The sequence below is a fragment of the Pyxicephalus adspersus genome, chromosome 11 (genome assembly GCF_032062135.1).
Source record: "Pyxicephalus adspersus chromosome 11, UCB_Pads_2.0, whole genome shotgun sequence".
NCBI classification, from domain to species: domain Eukaryota; kingdom Metazoa; phylum Chordata; class Amphibia; order Anura; family Pyxicephalidae; genus Pyxicephalus; species Pyxicephalus adspersus.
In genome coordinates this window covers 20,986,455-21,004,286 of record NC_092868.1, presented here as the reverse complement: position 1 = coordinate 21,004,286, position 17,832 = coordinate 20,986,455, and the positions used below count along the sequence as shown (strand labels likewise).

Sequence of the window (17,832 nt, the reverse complement as noted above, 5' to 3'; positions counted from 1 at the left end):
AGATTGTAAGCTCTTCGGGGCAGGGTCCTCTCCTCCTGTATCACTGTCTGTATTAGTCTGTCATTTGCAACCCCTATTTATTGTACAGCGCTGCGTAATATGTTGGCGCTATATAAATCCTGTTTATTAATAATAATAATAATAATAATAATCTTCAATCCAAAGAAATATATATGATATATATATAATGTCACACTTGGCCACTAGGGGGAACTACAGCTTGCACAGAAATGGTATGAGCCCTGAGAAGTCAAAATGAAATCCAGGTCTTCTCCAGAGCCTCTAGTGGTGAGGATGTTGCGCTGCTGGTTACTGCTAGGTTGCGGACTTCGTGTAAAGGCAGACGACTGCTCTAGGTGCTCTGATGTTGAAGCCCAAATACAGTTGAAGTTCCTCTGCAGGGCACAGAGTGCAGGTACTTTGGCAGAGCAGGGTATAAGGAAGGAAAGGTGAGGGTGTTTGCTGTAGACAAAAAATAGAAACTACTTGGTGCTGGTGCAGACATGATTATTTTGGACAAACTCTGCCCAAGGTGACAGAGTCATCCAGTCATTATGGTTGGCAGATACAAGGGCTCAAAGGTATTGTTCCAAGGACTGATAGATCCTTTCCGTCTGCCCATTGGTTTGTGGGTGATAAGCTGAGGAGAACTCCGCAGAAATGTCCAGGGATTTGCAGAAGCCTTTCCAGAAATGGGAAGTAAATTACACCCCACGATCTGACACTATATGAGTGGGCATGACGAAGTCTAGAAAAAGGAAAACACAACTACCCAAATAACCATACAGCCAACGCAAGGAGGAAGATCAGTGATGAAATCCAAAGACAGAGGACATCAAGGTTCTGTGGGAATAAGTAGGGGAAGAAGCTGGCCTGCTGACTTTGAGCACAGACAGCACAGGCCTTGACATAGTCTGTCACATTCTTGAGAACACTGGGCTACCAGTACTTTCGGGGGAGAAATGTAAAGTTTCTGTGTACGCCCAGGTGACCAGAATGTTTAGAGTCAGTTGCCCAACATAAGATTTTAGTACAGAGTTGGGAAGGCACCAGGGTTTTACCAGGAGGGATAGCGGATTCTTGGATAGAGGTCAAGGCTTGGATGCAGGCTGGAGGGATGACATCTGAATCTTGTGGATCAAATGAGCAAGAAAGCACGTCTGCTCGGGAGTTAGCTGAACTAGGTTTAAAGGTGATCACAAAATTAAAGCAAGAAAATAACAAAGACCAGTGGGCTTACCAGGGGCTGAGACTGCAGATACTGGAGGTTCCTATGATCCATAAAAATAGTGATCTTGTAAGGCTAACCCTCCAAGATGTATTGCCATTTTTCCAGAGCTACCTTGATAGTTAGAAGTTCTCATTCTCCAATGGAATAGTTATTTTCTGCTGAGGAAAACGTCCTGGAAAAGAATGCATATCAGGGTCTGGCTCCAGTGGGGCCTGGAAGAGGATTGCTCCCACTCAGACAGAGGAGGCATCAACCTCGATGGAGAAAGGTTTGGTAACATCTGGCCTAACAAGGGCTGGACCAGAAAGAAAAGCCTGCTTGAAGAATTAAAAGCCAGAATGGCCTCAGAGGGACAATCCGTAGGGTTTGCATCCTTCCATGTCAGTGCGGTGATGGGAGCGACCAGCGTGGATTAATTCCTAATAAAATGCCAGCAATAGTTGGTAAATCTCAGAAAGCGCTGAGTAGCAGAAAGTGCTCAGTGATGAGTGACAATGGGTAGTGGTTTTTGATGGTAATGGCATTAAGGTCGCATTAGTCTATACAGTTACATAGTTAGGTTGAAATAAGACCATCGAGTTCAGCCATTAGGGAAATAAACATATCCCAGATAAAAAACCCTTAAGCCAAAGTTGTTCCAGAGAAAGGCAAAAAAATGTTTGCTCCAACACGGAAAAAAAAATCCTTCCCGATTGCCGGATTTATATTTATCAATTTTAAGTGTCATTTGCCACTTGGCTGCCCAATAAAACAGTGCATCCAGGTCTGCTTGTAGTTTATAGGCATCCTGTATGGACCTAATTTCATCACATAGTTTGGTGTCATCTGCAAACACAGAAGTTGTACTTTTAATCTCAAACTCTGTATCATTTATAAAGATGTTAATCGGCAAAGGTTCCAACACTGAAACCTGGGTACACCACTAAACTTTAGAGTATGAATCACTACTTACTTTCTGATAAATTGGTTTGACAACTTAGGTCTTTCTTGAATCCATGCTATCACTGATTATATTATTTTTTTAGCATAAACACCTCTATGTGATTATCAAGGGTATTAGTGGTGTACCCTAGGGTAAATTATGGACATTAAACTTGACTTTGCTCCCTTTTTGAAGATAGGAACCACTCTGGCCTTATGCCAGTCCATTGGTACCATGACACATGGATGTAATCCATCAGGTCCAAGTACTTTATTACCTAATTTTATCCAATTGTTTCTCAACCATATCAACTTTGAGCCATTGTGACTCGTTTAAGGCAGTGATATTGCTATTAGCAATTTGGACATGAGATCTGCCATTTTCCTTTGTGTACGCATAGCTAAAAAAGTGTTTAGTAAATCTGCCTTTTGTTTATCCCCAGTTACCAATTTAGAGACATCCTTTAACCCCCTAAGCAGTACTCCCTAGTGTGACTCGGGGTAAAAAAAAAACATGCTGTAAGCGGTAACCCCTAGCCAAACTAGGGGAATCTAAAAACATAAAAAATAAAATACTTACCTAGTCTCATCTGCATACTCCTGTGTCCTACTGCCGGATCTCATCCTTGGGCTGCGTCCCCTTCCTCTGATCTTCCCCCAGCGAGTGCACTGACGTTCCCCAAGACGTTGGTGCGTGCAAGGGAGCGTAGCAGGAAATTCAAATTATTTTGTATTGGATTGAATACAAAATAACTGTATTGAACACCACACAATACTATATATATATATGCTACTGTACAGTTATATTACAGGTTTCAGTATTTTTTTTTGCACCCTTGTTTTTGATTTTTGTGTTTTTTTATTTAAAGTTTATTATTAAACTTAACAAATATTGGACATTTAGAATTATAGGCCCACAATGTAAAATTTGAAGCGCACTAAAAAATTTTCAATGCAAAACAATGTACGCCTTTTGGCATAAAAATACTGACATATTTTGACCACCAGGGAGGTTAAGGGGCCTTCATGCTCAGATCTGCCATTAATATATTTTAAAAAATCTGCCTTTCATTTTGAAGTTTTGTACATTGTATCTCCTTTTACATCTTCTGTTATATTCTTTATACTTTTCAAATTATGAAGCTGAGATCCTTTATTTTTTTATTTTTGGAATGCCTTTTTCTTATTCTTTATAGCTTTTTTAACATTAGCCGTGAGCCACATAGGGTTTAATTTTAGCCTCCCAAACCAATCAACCAATTATTACCAATTGGAATATATTTTTCAGTGTGTTTGTGTAGAACAGACTTTCCAAACATTCTAATTTCTGTTGTGTGTTCTTTATGGACAATATTTTCTCCCAGTCCAAGTCACAGAGAGCCATCCTTAATAATGCAAAATTTGCCCCCTTAAAATTGAATGTTTTTTATCCTTCTTGATTTTGCTTCCGGTTTACAACTTACATTAAATTAAATCATAGTATGGTCACTGCTACCCAGATTCTCTTTTATATCCACATTTGGTATGGTCCAGCAGATTATCATTTCCAGTAGGGGCTTCTATAAACTATACCAAAAAATTATCTTGTATACAATTAATAAATGACCACCCTTTTACTGTACCCTGTAGTGTCATTACTCCAGTCAATGTCCATGTAGTTAAAATAGTTAAAACTATGCCAGCCTTTGCAGCCTTTTCTATCTGTGCTAGTAGTTAATTCTTTATTTCTTCCTTAGCACTGGGGGGCCTATAGCAGACTCCAATAATTACCTGTGTATTATGCATCCCCATATGCATCATATCTCTTGAAAGGAATATTTAACCATATGGAACATGTTTCACTTAATAAAAAAAGCTTTTTTTTTTGGATATTCTTTGCAAAGTTGTTCATCACCACATTAATTAAACTATGCATATTAGATCTTGCAAGGTGATAATTCACCTTGGTAGGTGAACAATTTGAATTTCTTTAGGAATGGGGTTGAAAGGTTGGGCAGAAGCTGTATATATAAACTCTCATAGGCAATAGATCCTACCTAGTTTTTCACGAGATCCTCACACTTTGTATTGTGCGCATCATTGTGAGCAGAGATCCACTTTTTAAAAGGCTGTGAAACTGGTAATCTGAAACCTACATTATCACTAGTCACCAGATAGAGATTATCCTGCTGAGTGGACTCACACAGGTGTTGGTAATAGAGTGTCTATATAAGCTCAGTTCTCCCTAGATTCCTTACTGGATGTTCATCTTCAATCAGCCTATTCTTGATACCTGTGATCCCCTGTAATCACACTGGCTCCTGACCCTTGGTTATCAATCTGGTTTGGCTGTTGATCCACAGCTTCTGACCTTACTCTAGCTCTTAATCCCTTAACTCCTAAAGATTCTCTAATTACTGCTACACTGCTCCTGCTTGTATCCTCAACCTCCGGAGATGGCGCTTGTTTGCAGACAGAGGGTAACACCCTAGTTTTTTTTTTTGTTAGCAGCACAACATTCTCACTTTCAAGAGGCTCAGGTGAAGACCTGACAGACACGCTTCTGTATCTCAAACCTGCACTGTGCTGCTTATAATTATTTATACATAGTTAATATATAATATTTAATAATGTTTTCATTTTAAACATTTTAAATCTACCAATGATAACCCCACTACTGTTACATGAAATTATTTATAATTTTATAATATTTGAATAAAATGTCAGCTAGTGTTAATATAACAATTTTAATTTATTAATAGATTTCTATTATATATAAGTGGGGATTTTAGTGTAGGCGAAAAAATACGGGGTTATCCAAAAGAGCAAAAATATTTAGTGCGAGAAATTACGGGCTTAGCGGTTGGGGGGTTAAAGGCCACTCTATTAGAAGCAAGCTAAGAAGCAGCTGCTTTACCGGGGAGCCAATTCTAGAGCTAATGCCGTTATAGCACATAAGTTGAGAACAGACATCAAAAAGGTATGAGCAACCTGTATAGAGCTTTCTACCCAACTATTTTTTGTTCTCAGAACTGCTCACCTTTATCATGTTTTGAAAAATAATGACACAATTACTTTTAATGTAATTTTACCCGCCAGTGGATTTCTCCATGAAATAACTCCGTCTTAGCAATGTCTTCCCTGTTCCAAGCCACTGCTAACTTCAATTCATCCAGATATTCAGTGGCATCACTGGAATGTTTCTTGCAAGCTGTGAAAAAAAAATCAACAAATTCTCCATCATCACCAGCCAAGCTAGTCTGATTTTTGCTATCACGAAACAAAATGGAGTACAATACAAAAAATCTAGGATTATGTGATTACCTTTGACCAAAGCTTTCAAGATAACAGTCTCAAAATCCTCTGTCCCATCTGTGTTTGAATAGACTGTGACCAAGTCCCGGTTCTCTACTATCTTTTCAACCTAAGATAGACAAAACTTCTCTCAGTAAATTAATACATTATAAAAGATAAAGCTAGCCATACACCATTGAATTTATTCTCAAAGGTATTTTCGATTAATAGATTAAAATTCGATTGCTATTATGATTGTATTTACAATTGCTTTAATTAATCTCTGGAACTGAGTATTTGATGTACCATTAGCTGTTTTATTTATGATTGGCAATTTAATCTCTAGCATTTTATTTAAAGAAATACTGCTATAAATAATTTATTTCTAAGGAAATAAAACATAATAAAAAACAGCATATTTCAGATAAAGCCATATGATCCAGAGGAAGGCAAAAAAACATGGTTTAATTTACTCATGGTTCGACAGGAGCAAAATTCCTTCCTGATCTTGTGTGGCAATCCCTCGATCAACAGTTTCTAGTTTCATTCCTTAAACTAATACCAGGTTATATCCTGTGCTTCTAGAAAAGCATGCAGATTTTTCTTAAAGCAGAACTAAACCAAATGTTAAAAAGAGAAAAAAATCCCCCAGATTCCTCGATCACACTGGACCTTTTTTTTATCTGGTCCCCGCACAGTCTGGAATTCTTCCTTATCCCAGCGAGGAGGAAGCGAGCCTCCCGGGAATCATTGATCCACTTTAAGGCAATCTATAGAATTATTATTATTATTACACAGTATTTATATAGCGCCATCCTATTACGCAGCGCAGTGCAATGTCCATAGTCGTTACAAAGTATATAGCTCACAATCCAATGTCCCTACCATAGTCATATGTCATTAATGTAGTCTAAGGTCAATTTTGGAGAGAAGTCAATTAACCTCAGTGTATGTTTTTGGAATGTGGGAGGAAACCCGCACCCGGAGGAAACCCCTGCAGACACAGGGAGAATCTCCAAACTCCATGCAGATAGTGTCCTAGCCAAGATTTGAACATGGGACTCAGCGCTTCAAAGGTCAGAGTGCTAACCACTGAGCCATCATGCTTTCCATGTCCTAAAACTAATTTCTGAGGGACCCCATTCCACATTTTTACATACCTTACTGTGAAGAATCCCTTCCTCATGCAAAGATTACAATTCTTTTCCTCCAAATGCAAAGGGTGCATCCTTGTTCTTTGCAAGGACCTTAAAGTGAGTTCATCTATTCACAACACATGCAAGGGAAGCCAGGATTGTCCTGGAAAGCAACGCTAAGATGACCATGTGCACCTCAGCAAAATCTGCAAGCTGAGTGGCGGTCAAGCAGGTAAGAACAATTATTGCAGAAGAGACATTGTCTGTCCCTTTCTGCAATAACCATCTGCCTGAATTGCTAAAGTTCAAAGTGGGACTTTAAACTTCACTTCACAGGAATTTCACTGCAGACTTAGTTGGTATGAAATTTGAGTGGACCTAAGGTTCCCATAGCTTCCTCATTTGTGGTGGAGACAGATTTATTCTGAAGCAGGGCTGGAGCATAGTTGGGGGGGCATGGTCTGTCAAACAAGGTTTCATAAATAGAACAAGTCTCAATGCCTATTAGGTTGTGATGTCTTTCTATTTGGAAGCAAGTGGATGCTTGGTCTAGGGCACACAAAGTTTCCCAGGCTCACAGTTTAGCTTCAAAAGCATCTTCAAGGCAACCAGCAATATCGGGTTCAAGCCAGGACACTGACATTCACTCCTGACTCAAGCAAGTGTCTTCCCTTGTTCCTGCTTCCCCTGCACTGCTGCCTCTTACTGATGGTGGTCTCTAAGATTCTTCAATTGGCAAGGTATACAATTAAACTCTACTGTCATTAGTGAATCAGCATCAGGGTTTAATTGATAGAATGTTTGCCTAGCTTAGTTTTAGTCAGAATCCTCCCTCTGATAGGGGGAGTCTCCTCCTTCTGTCCCCATTTGGGTCATTTCTAATAACTCTGCTTTGTGTAATTGTAATAGAGTGTATTCTTAGTTCCCTTCAAGCAATTTGTCCTCTGCTCATGCTATTACTTCTCATAGTATCTCCTGTAGGAAACCTATCTCTGTTAGGGAGCAGAGAGTTCCTCAGTCATAAGGTAGCAATGGTTTACTTTCAGCAATTAGCTTCAAGTGTTTGTGCGTTTTTGCTAGTGTTCTAGATAAAAAGCATCCCAATCCTTGTTGGGATATGTTCCAGCATCTAGATGTTTTAGAAGCTTACAACAGTACTTGTTTTACCTTTTAGAAACAGGATAAATAGACCAACAAAGTAAAGTCAAACATGAATATGCTATTTATGGAGGATCTCATCCATTCCACTGCTGTTTTAAGAAACTGAATTAGTCTGAGCAGTCTGTGGCAAGGAAACTTTCCTGTAGTTCGCTAATGAAACTGGAAAATATGTTTCTTCAAGAATTTTTGTTTGTTAAAGGATATAAAAATACAAAATCGTAGTAGCAAATAAAAACAAACATAAACCTAACAAAGTTGCACATATACATTTTTACCTCAAGAAAAGAAGACACCAATAAGATGACTATATAAAGCAAGACAGTCAAAAAAGAAGGAAGAACAGAATAAGAAAGATGGAAAGAAAGTATAGAAAAAAAAAGTACAAAGTACAAAAACAAACAAACATATACCAGCCCATATTATACAAAAATAAAATACATATCCAATGTCGGCGTAAGAGAAAGAAAAAAAGAAAAGGAAAAAACAATATCTGAAATACAGCAATTCCTCTTGCCATATAAAATATTCACAACGCACTTCTTGTGAGTAGACCACACTTCCAATTTTTAGGAAATTGTTTAAACCTATTTTGAGACAAAGCAAATATGCGTTCATAAGAGCAGTGGGCATTAATATCTTTTTCAACCTTGGTCACCGTGGGCACATTCAGACTTTTCTATTCATGCAATATAGACAATTTGGCACTTAGTAGAACATGAATATCTACTGATCTAGCTTGCATAGGGATTACATCCAAACCCAAATGCAAGATTGCTAAATCAGAGCTAGGTTGAATATGGGTACCCGAAATCTCCAAGACCAAAGTAAAAACTTGGTTCCAGAAAGAGCGGACCGAAATACAATACCATAAAATATTGTGTAATGTACCAAGTCCACCACATTCTCTCAAGCAAGTATTTGTGCTAGATTCTGAGAAATATGCTAGCCTGACCGGAGTCAGATACCAATGATTCACCACTTTCTGGTACATATCCCGGTGGTCTGCACATTTAGTAACTTGATAGGTTGCATTTAATGCGGCTTGCCAAGAACCATCCGGGATAATAGGATCGAGTGCTTTTTCCCACTTTCGCATCGCTATTGACTTCTGAAATCCCAGGTTGAAACTAAGTAGCCGATAGAATTTAGAGATTCCTTTATTCCCTAAAGCCAAATTATTGAAATAAAAGAAAATAGAATTATCCATTGGGAGTCTATCAGATAAATCCAGGGTCAGCAAACAGTGCCGATTTGCCAGATAAGTGAAACATTCCATAGATGGCAAATTATAGATCTTTTGCAGAGACTGAAATGTTTTAAATTTTTAAAAAAAATATGTCTAAGTTTAGTAACTCCATAATTATACCAAGAAGAGAGACTTAAATGAGGAATGAATACCTCCAAAATCCTCAAATCTGGGGTAAGTAGCATAGTCGAATGCATACTCGGGTCATAGATCGAATATTTACCCCAGATTTGAAGGGTAGCTTGAATAGTAGTGTAGTCATTAAGAGGCACGCGAAACCCTATTTTGATAGCAAGTAACAGCCATTGATAACAAGAATAGTTGAGAAATGACAGTTCCATCTCTACCCACTGTCTGAAATATATACAAAAATTTTATATATATATATATATATATATATATATATATATATATATATATATATACACACATACATACAAAAAAGGTTCAACCAATAAAGTGAAAATAATAGGTGAAAGCGGACAGCCTTGTTGCGTACCATTTGTTATATCAAAACTAGAAGAGAGGGCACCAGATGTAAATACCCTGGAACTGGGAGTGGAGTATAGGGATACGATAGCCGATTTGACCCAGCCTGTTAAAGCAAATTTATTCAACACCGATGATAAATAGCCCCAGTGCACCCTGTCGAATGCCTTCTCAGCGTCTAAAGAAAACAGCAGAGAAGGACATTTGTGTAGCTCCGCAAATCACAAAATATTAATCAATTTTCTAGTACCATCAGGAGCCTGTCTGTTCTTTACAAAGCCTACTTGATCAGGATGAACTATATATGGAACAATCGAAGCTAATCTAAGTGCCAAAGTTTTCGCATATATCTTAACATCAGAGTTAGGAAGCGAAATTGGCCTATATTGATTGGGAACTGTATGGTCTTTCCCCTCCTTAGGGATTGTAACAATCACTGCTTGAAGCATTTCCTTTGGAAACGTCCCAAACTCAGCTGCTTCATGAAATACCTTAACTAAATATGGTGAGAGTTGCGCCTTAAAGAATTTGTAATACTCATTGGGAAATCCATCATTTCCCGGAGTTTTATGATTTGGTAAAGATCTGGTAGTCTTATCTATTTCAGCTATCGTAAAGGGCGCAGAGAAGTGTTGCAATTGTGCTGCCGTAACTGAATTTAAAGAGATGGAATCCAAAAAGTTGCGTATAGATGCATCAGTCGGCTGGAACGTATCACTATCATCCTTTAGATTATAAAGACTCTGGTAGTAGTTACAAAAAGCTTCCGCTATACCCTGAGGGCTATAAGAATATTTATTAGTAACAGGGTGTAAGAAAATATGAGATTTGGTTCAAAAAAATGTCAATACGAGAGTGTGATTGATGGACGTGCGAATAGTAAGTATAGTCGTGATCATCTCTATGTTGACACCGCCAAATATCAAATAGTTCGTATTCCATCAGAAGAATTTGCAAATCCTGAGATTTCTGTTTGGTTTTAGTGTTGGAGTCGCATTGAAATCGCCTCCCACAAGCAGTACTCCCTGTTTAACTTTATTTACTAGTTTAAAGAGCTTCCTCAGGAAAGAATGTTGATTGTAATTAGGGGCGTATATATTCACCAAAGTAAAGATTTCTGCATTGATTTTACAAATCAGAATAGGAAACCTGCCATCTTTTCCAGCAATGAATAGGATATTGGTAGGAAACAGAGTCTCTAACCACAATTAACACTCCACATTTCTTTTTAGGTATATTCGCCATATAAGTATGTGAGAAATACTTCAACTTCCAGTTAGGCAATTGAAGACTATGTAGATGGGTTTCCTGGATAAAAATAATATCTGCTTTCAAGCTTTGCTTTTCCTTAGATAGTAGATTTCTTTTGAATGGGCTGTTAAGACCACGAACATTCAAAGAGATAAAGCGTGTCATCTCACTACCTTTTGGGTATGAGAAACCATAGCTGTGTAGACTTTTCCAACAAAGAAACTAAAACTTGAGACATCAGGATATCTTCCAACAAAAAGAAAACTGGTTGGCCGGTATAACAAAAATAGAAACAAAAAAAACTGAAAGAAAAAATTCAAGAAAAAAAAATGTCCCCCTGGTTAGTAACCAGGTGTATCGGGCAACATAAAGCCATACTGGCTAGATATAGAACACAGTCCGTGTAATAGTGAGGGCTAAATCATGGAAAGTGGTCCCTCCATCCCAATTTAGGTCCACTCATGGGACACTTTTCTCGGAGATGCAGGCGACTAATGTTCGGGAGCAGTATTATCCAGATTCCATCCTTGAAGGAGCTGCCGACCCATTTCCACTGAGAAAACTGCATGGGTTATTCCACAATAGGCTATCAGCAGCTTGGCTTGAAAACCCCAACGATATGCGATCTGATCATCTCGTAATATTTTAGTAATAGTTGACAATTTCCTTTTTTTTGACGATTTTGAATCGTCTGAGCAGATAGATCAGTGAACAGTTGAATATTATGAAATTGTTCCTGTAAGGGAGGTGTTTTTCTGGCTGCCGCCATATCTTTTTCTTTAATATGGAAAAAGTGCATGCGTATTAGCACATCCCGTGGTGTTTCAGCAGGAAGAAAGCAGGCTTGGGAATTCTATGGGTCCAATCGATTGTAAGCTCCAAATCTGTAGCTGATGGAACTAATGCATGACACATATGCCTAGCAAAAGTCCCCAGTTCACCCAGGACCACAGATTCTGGAATCCCCCTAAGCTTTATATTGTTACGTCGGGAGCGGTCCTCCCGATCAGCTACTTTGGACCTAAGCCAATTTATCTCAGATGTTCCTGATGGGCATCAATCAAATCATTATGTGCCTGGAAAATTCCCCCATTTTAGATTCTACATGTTGAAGTCTTTTTCCAAAACTTGAGATTGATGTATTAAAAGTACCCAACATGGAGTTTAAATCCTGTTGTATAGAATGTCCCAAAGACAGTAGCATCTTCTTCAGGGTTGCTGGGGACAGCACTGCATCTCCCACTTGAAAACGCTCCAAATCTATCTCCACAATCGGGCCTGTTAGGGCAGCAGCCCCGGTCTCACTTACCGCGGGATCCGGGGTATGAGATACCTCATCCTGCGAAAACAGAGATGGTGGTTCAGGTGAGGCAGTATGACGGGAGGACTCATCTACACTGCCCACCGATCTTCCTTTACGCACATACCGCGGAGAGGATTCACCAGCTGATTGTGCAGGTGAAGTAGCCGGAACAGGGGTCCCGTCGCCATCTTGTTGTTGACGAGATTGCTGCGGTCTAAAATAGTAGGAAAGTTTCTGAGGCTCCGTCTTCCCCTTCTTCCGTCTAGTCATGTTTGCCAGGGTAAGTATGGATCCAGAACACCAGTAAGGCACTCGGAGGGTCACAGTCGCTACGGAAAAAGTCGCTAACGCCCAGACTCACACGGAGCTCTCTCAGAACACAGCCATCTTAAGAGCTGGCCGGACAAGGCCCCCGGAAAATATGTTTTAATAGCTTATACATCTTTCCAAATATTAAAATTATTGATCCCTTTGATAATGTCCTCTAGTCCTCTAGATTAAGAGGCTATTTTTTTAAGTAATAAGCTTTTCTAGCCAACTATTTTTTTCAAATAGCATTTTTTTTTTTTTTGAGGGGGGGCCTGTCACATGCATTTACATGCCACTGGAACTAGAGTTTGTTTTCTGAACAATGCTTTTTCTGTCCTGAGGGAACCCAGCAAAATGACATATGAAATGGCGACCTGAGGCTGTTATATTGCTACATTTATTTTGCCTGCTGAGAACAGCAGGAGAAAAAAAGTCCATTGTCCCTGTGCTGACCAATAGCTGGAAGAGGTCTTAGAGTCAGAAGGAGCTATGGTAAGTGCAATGAGTGACTGTGTGGAAGAAGCCAGCAGCTCCTTTCCCCTGTGTGCAGTGAACACAAACACCTTTGCTCCTCATGAGATAAGCACTGTGATTAAATAATTCTGCTTTGATTAGTGAAAGGAGAAGTTAGGCCTGAACAAAGTAAACAAGTTTCTGAAACTGTGATGGGATAATCTGCTCAGGGAAAACAAACAAGCAAGCAACTGATGTATGTTGCTAAAGTGTGTCCTAGGAAAGTAAATAGTAAGAGAAAGAAATAATTTATGTAGATATAGATTGTTGAAGACAGGGTCTAAATTGCCTTGTCAGGAAACCTGGAATTTGGACCTAGGCTCATGGATTATGACACTGAAAGGGGGTGCAGTTTAAAACTGCTTAATGGACCTGGGTGAAAAAGATTATGGTGGGAGTCCTATGGCTAAAATATTATGGTTTATGCAAGTTTTTTTTTTTACTACTAATGTGACCCAAGCCTAAAAAAATTACACTGCATTGATTACACTATTACACTTTTACAAGCGGTTACAATCTTTGCAGGACAATGGTCACTAGGAATCTGTGTGACAATACAGGGGCACTGGACATCTGGGACACAATGCAAAGATGGAAAATTGAATGTACTGTGGAGGGCATTAAAAAGTTGAAATGAAGCAAAGGGAGCAGTAGATAGCTGACACAATGATATGGGTTACTGCACATCTAAGTCCTGACAAAAAAGGACTGGGAGCACTAAATTTGTTGTGTGTTGTCCCGCCCCCTTTTTTACTACAAGCTAAAGTTCCCCCCCTCTCCACATCCACCAAGTGGCTTGGGGGAGAACTTTAGGTGGGAAGAAATGGAGGTGGCTGGGTGTTGTGTTGGTGTTTCAGTTGGTGGTAAAAAAGAAGCAGACCTTCCCCTATTATGTGTTAACAGCACTGCCTGCTTTATTGGTCCTTTTAACGGTGTTCAGTCCCAGGTATATAATTTACTCTGACTGCCATGTGAACTGTTTTGTCAGTTTGATTCCAATTTCATCTGTATTTGTATGTTATTATCGGTTCACTATCCCTTTGTTCCAGCTGACTGAATATTGATATTTATTGCCCAACTAACCCCTCCCCTACCAGGTTTGACTGATCTTCCAAATTCAATTATACTTGATTTAGTTCAGCCATACCAATGCCCAAGCACATTTATTGAATCAATAGGCATGGTCACATGCCCAACTCTAAAAGTCCTTTGGGAATTTATTCAGGGAATAGAACAATTGGAATCACCACTACACTCTGAAATTTCCACCTCAAGCCTATGGAAAGGATCTTCATCAAGAAACTGCCTGGATCCCAACACAACCTCTGCCAGTGCCATCTTCACAAATCCAAATCCACCTATGCTGTCCTTCTGACTTTGATTTATAGGATTCTTACACCTGGAACTCTGCTTTCAAGTCTTGCTACAACATCTATTAAAGTTGCTGCTCATATAGACTTCAGTTTGCCATATTGTTTAATGCGTTGCTGTGATTCACTATTGTCTATTACAATGTATCATTCCCCCTCCACTCATACTGCTGTTCCTAATTCCTCTCTTCCTCACCAGTTTGTTAACTCCTTGTCTATCTGCTCCTTCACTCATCTGCTTTCCCTGTCTATACTGCAGCTTGCTGTTGGCATCTCAACCAACCCTGGTCCCCACCCCTTCACCTAGATACACTCTCATAACCTTTTTCCCATTCATCCAACTCAAAAATACCTACCTTCTTCCTATTGCAGTCTATGGAATGCCAGATCTGTCTGCAGTAGACTAACTTCCATTCACAACCTTCTCCTATCTAAATCTCTAAATTTCCCACTGAAATTTGGCTTTTACCCCGACTCTGCTTCTGCCCTCTTTTTTGGAGGCCTGCACTTTACACATACCCCCCAGACCTGGCGACATAGTAGGTGGTGGTGTGGGTCCTATTGTCTCCCGTAATTGTACATACAGAGCCCTTACTACCCCCGCTCTCTCTTTTTTACTATGTTTGAAGTACATTCCATCCATTTTTTCTGCCCCAACCCCTCATTGTTGCTGTTGTCTACCACCCCCCGGCTCAATTTTCCAATTTTTAGACAACTTATCCTTCTGGCTCCCACATTCTTTCCCATGACCTGACAACTGTTATCCTTGGTAATTTTAATGTTGCAATAGATGACCCCGACCCCAACCCCCCTCCTTATCGAAACTGCTCTCAGTTACCTCCTCCTCTAAGCTAACAGAACAAAAATGGCCCCATACACATGACGACACACAAGTTCTGGTATTAACCAAACTCTGTAACCTCAGCCACATTGACTCCTCATTTCCTCATTCTGACCACCACCTTCTCATCCTTAACACCTTTAATTCTTGCCCTGTAATTCTTGCCCTTGGAGCAATCTACAGATATATCCATAACCTCAACCACAACCTTTTCTCAAACTACCTTACATCCCTAAACCCGGACCTTGGCACAACAATCACACCAAACCTCTACAAAAGACTGCTTGTGCAGCAAGGCGCAAATAGAGGCAATGACCATGATGGAGTGGTGGATTCCAAACTATACAGATCCTTACATATAAGCAAACATATTAAATGGGTTATGGACATCAAGGCAAACAAAGAGATTGTCCATCCACTGTTTTCAGTGGGATAATGGTCTTAAGCACAAAACATAGAAAGCTCCTGTCAGTAAATGCTTGTTGGTCCTATGCCAACAGCAGCAATGGATTGTGTTGAGGATGAAGTGCATGGATTATCTCACACTTTTCGCCCAGAGGGCTTCCACAGGGGAAGTTAAGGCATATAGTAAGTTGTGCTTCCAGGTGGATAGAACAACAAACAGAAAAGATGTATTTAGTACATTTAAAAAATAAATTATATAAATATATCTATGAGTGTATCCATATAAATTACAAAATAACTGTGTAATAATTTATATCTAAAATATCCAATAAAGTATTTAAAAGTGAAATATGTGGCATAGGTTGGAGCCATTGGAAGTAGGTACAAACATACATGTAGGCGTGCACATACCCTTTACTACACCATCTCAAATCCCCACTCCTTTTGTGTGCTACATTCCCTCACCTCTTAGATTGTAAAAATAAATATCAGACTTCTATGCCAAACCCAAATCTCATTATCACACAAAAAAAAAATTACAAACAAAAAAAAATACAATCTAACATATACTAAGCAAGGCCAAAAAGCACAAACCCTTCACCATGTATATAGCAAAAAAATCAATTAGGATAACAAAATCTAAGTGCATAAAGGACAGACAAAGAAAGCCGCTGAGTCTGAGAAAGAAGAGAAGTACAGTGGTGTTTCCCCACATCTTCATGCAGGTCTCCTCTGCCAATCTCCCCTTTTCAAGACCCCAAATTTTTTCTACTGTGTGGGAAGCTTTTTGCCCCCGCCGAGGACTTTTAGCTCATCAATACATGTATTGTATGATGTATATTGTACTACCTTTTACTACCTTGAATTGAGTAGTGCCAATTACTGGACAAAAGATCACCTGCCACTGACAAGTGCCAGAAGAAAATTTTTTGCCAGGTCCTTTTGACATTGAGAAGGCTAATCAGGCGCCAGTTCTCAATTCTTAAACAATCATTCCCTTTGACAGGAGAATCACAGCAGATGGAAGGAGCGAACCCTCTTTCAGACAGCCATTGAAAACCTCCACTAACCAAGTTGCAAGACTGGATTTAAAACATTTAAAAAACTTGGCTGTCAATCTATCTGGCCCAGGCTATTTTTTGGTGGTCAGCTTATCTATAGCATGGCCTTATCCACCATGATTGGTCCTGTCAAATCCACAGCAGAATGTAAAACAGATTTACCAAAGGTTTTAGTGGCAGCAATGGAAGCAAAAAATTCAGAACTGAGAGGACTAGATTTCAATTCCAAGCAGAGCCATTTACCGACACCTAACCTTACTATTAGGGATCTAAAAAAGCCACCACTCCTGCTTTTAACAAGCCCCCAACATTCGGATGTACTGCTACACAGGTCCAGGACTAATACTAATATCTAAAAGAAACCCTCAAAGGATTGTCTAAAGCTACGTACACACTTCCAGTTATTATCGTTGGAAAACGAACTATGAACGATCCTGCACGATATATACGAACGATCGTATAGCACCGATCCTGCACATAGAGATAACGACACGATCATTTGTAGATATTGTACACACAATAGATACGATCGTTTGAGCGACAGAGGAACTATGTGCACGACAGGAAAGTGAACGAACGTTCGTTCATTACGCATACTCAGACCATGGACGATCAACGAACGACCGTACACACGAACGACGTTCAACGATCGTCGTCCAATCCGATCCGCCGGTCCGGTCGTTCGTTCGTTTCCAACGACTTTCCTCGTTCGTCGGCGTCGTTGGTTACTTTTTTTACGAACGATTTTTGCCCAATCGATCGTTCGTCGTTCGTCGTTCGTTTTGAACGATAAAAATTGGAGGTGTGTACGCACCTTAACACTTTAAATTTCCAAATACCCCTCCCTCTAAAAGGAGTATGTGAAGCATTCAGAGTCACAGATATCAATAACAGGAAAGACAAAAAGCAGTTTTTTTTGTGGCCAAAAATAGGTGTTTAGTTTAGAATATAGAACCATGCAGTGCATATGTGTGATACATAGCAGCAAGTTCAATCATATGTACATACCAGACATATGATTACATAGTTAACATATGTCTTTTTTGAAAATACCTAAAAAAAAGCATAAATAAATAAGTAGCAATGATCACACAACTTTAACCGAGATTCCAACCCGAATACCAATTTTTCCAGAAAGCATAGTAGAGCTCTTAATAAAACTCAAAACACAACAACAACATTGTCATTAAACCTTCGGACAAAGGGGATAATGTTGTGGTAACGAACACTGACTTACAAATGTATGTGTTTTCAATTACTTAACAACAGGGAATGGTACACCCCCATCCCATATCATACAAGAATTCTATTCCCTAGTTTGG

The 17,832-nt window shown here is 39.4% G+C and overlaps 1 protein-coding gene across 2 annotated transcripts in view; it reads right to left on the bottom strand.

Annotated features, from left to right (window-relative positions):
* TRPM4 (transient receptor potential cation channel subfamily M member 4) overlaps positions 1 to 17,832 on the bottom strand; it is a 260,833-nt gene that overhangs the window by 116,315 nt on the left and 126,686 nt on the right. For both annotated transcript variants that reach the window (XM_072425747.1, XM_072425748.1), the window contains exons 9-10: positions 5,456 to 5,555; positions 5,224 to 5,342 (exon numbers count right to left, since the gene is read on the bottom strand). In XM_072425747.1, coding sequence (XP_072281848.1) covers positions 5,224 to 5,342; positions 5,456 to 5,555 — 219 coding nt within the window. The remainder of the gene's footprint in view (positions 1 to 5,223; positions 5,343 to 5,455; positions 5,556 to 17,832) is intronic.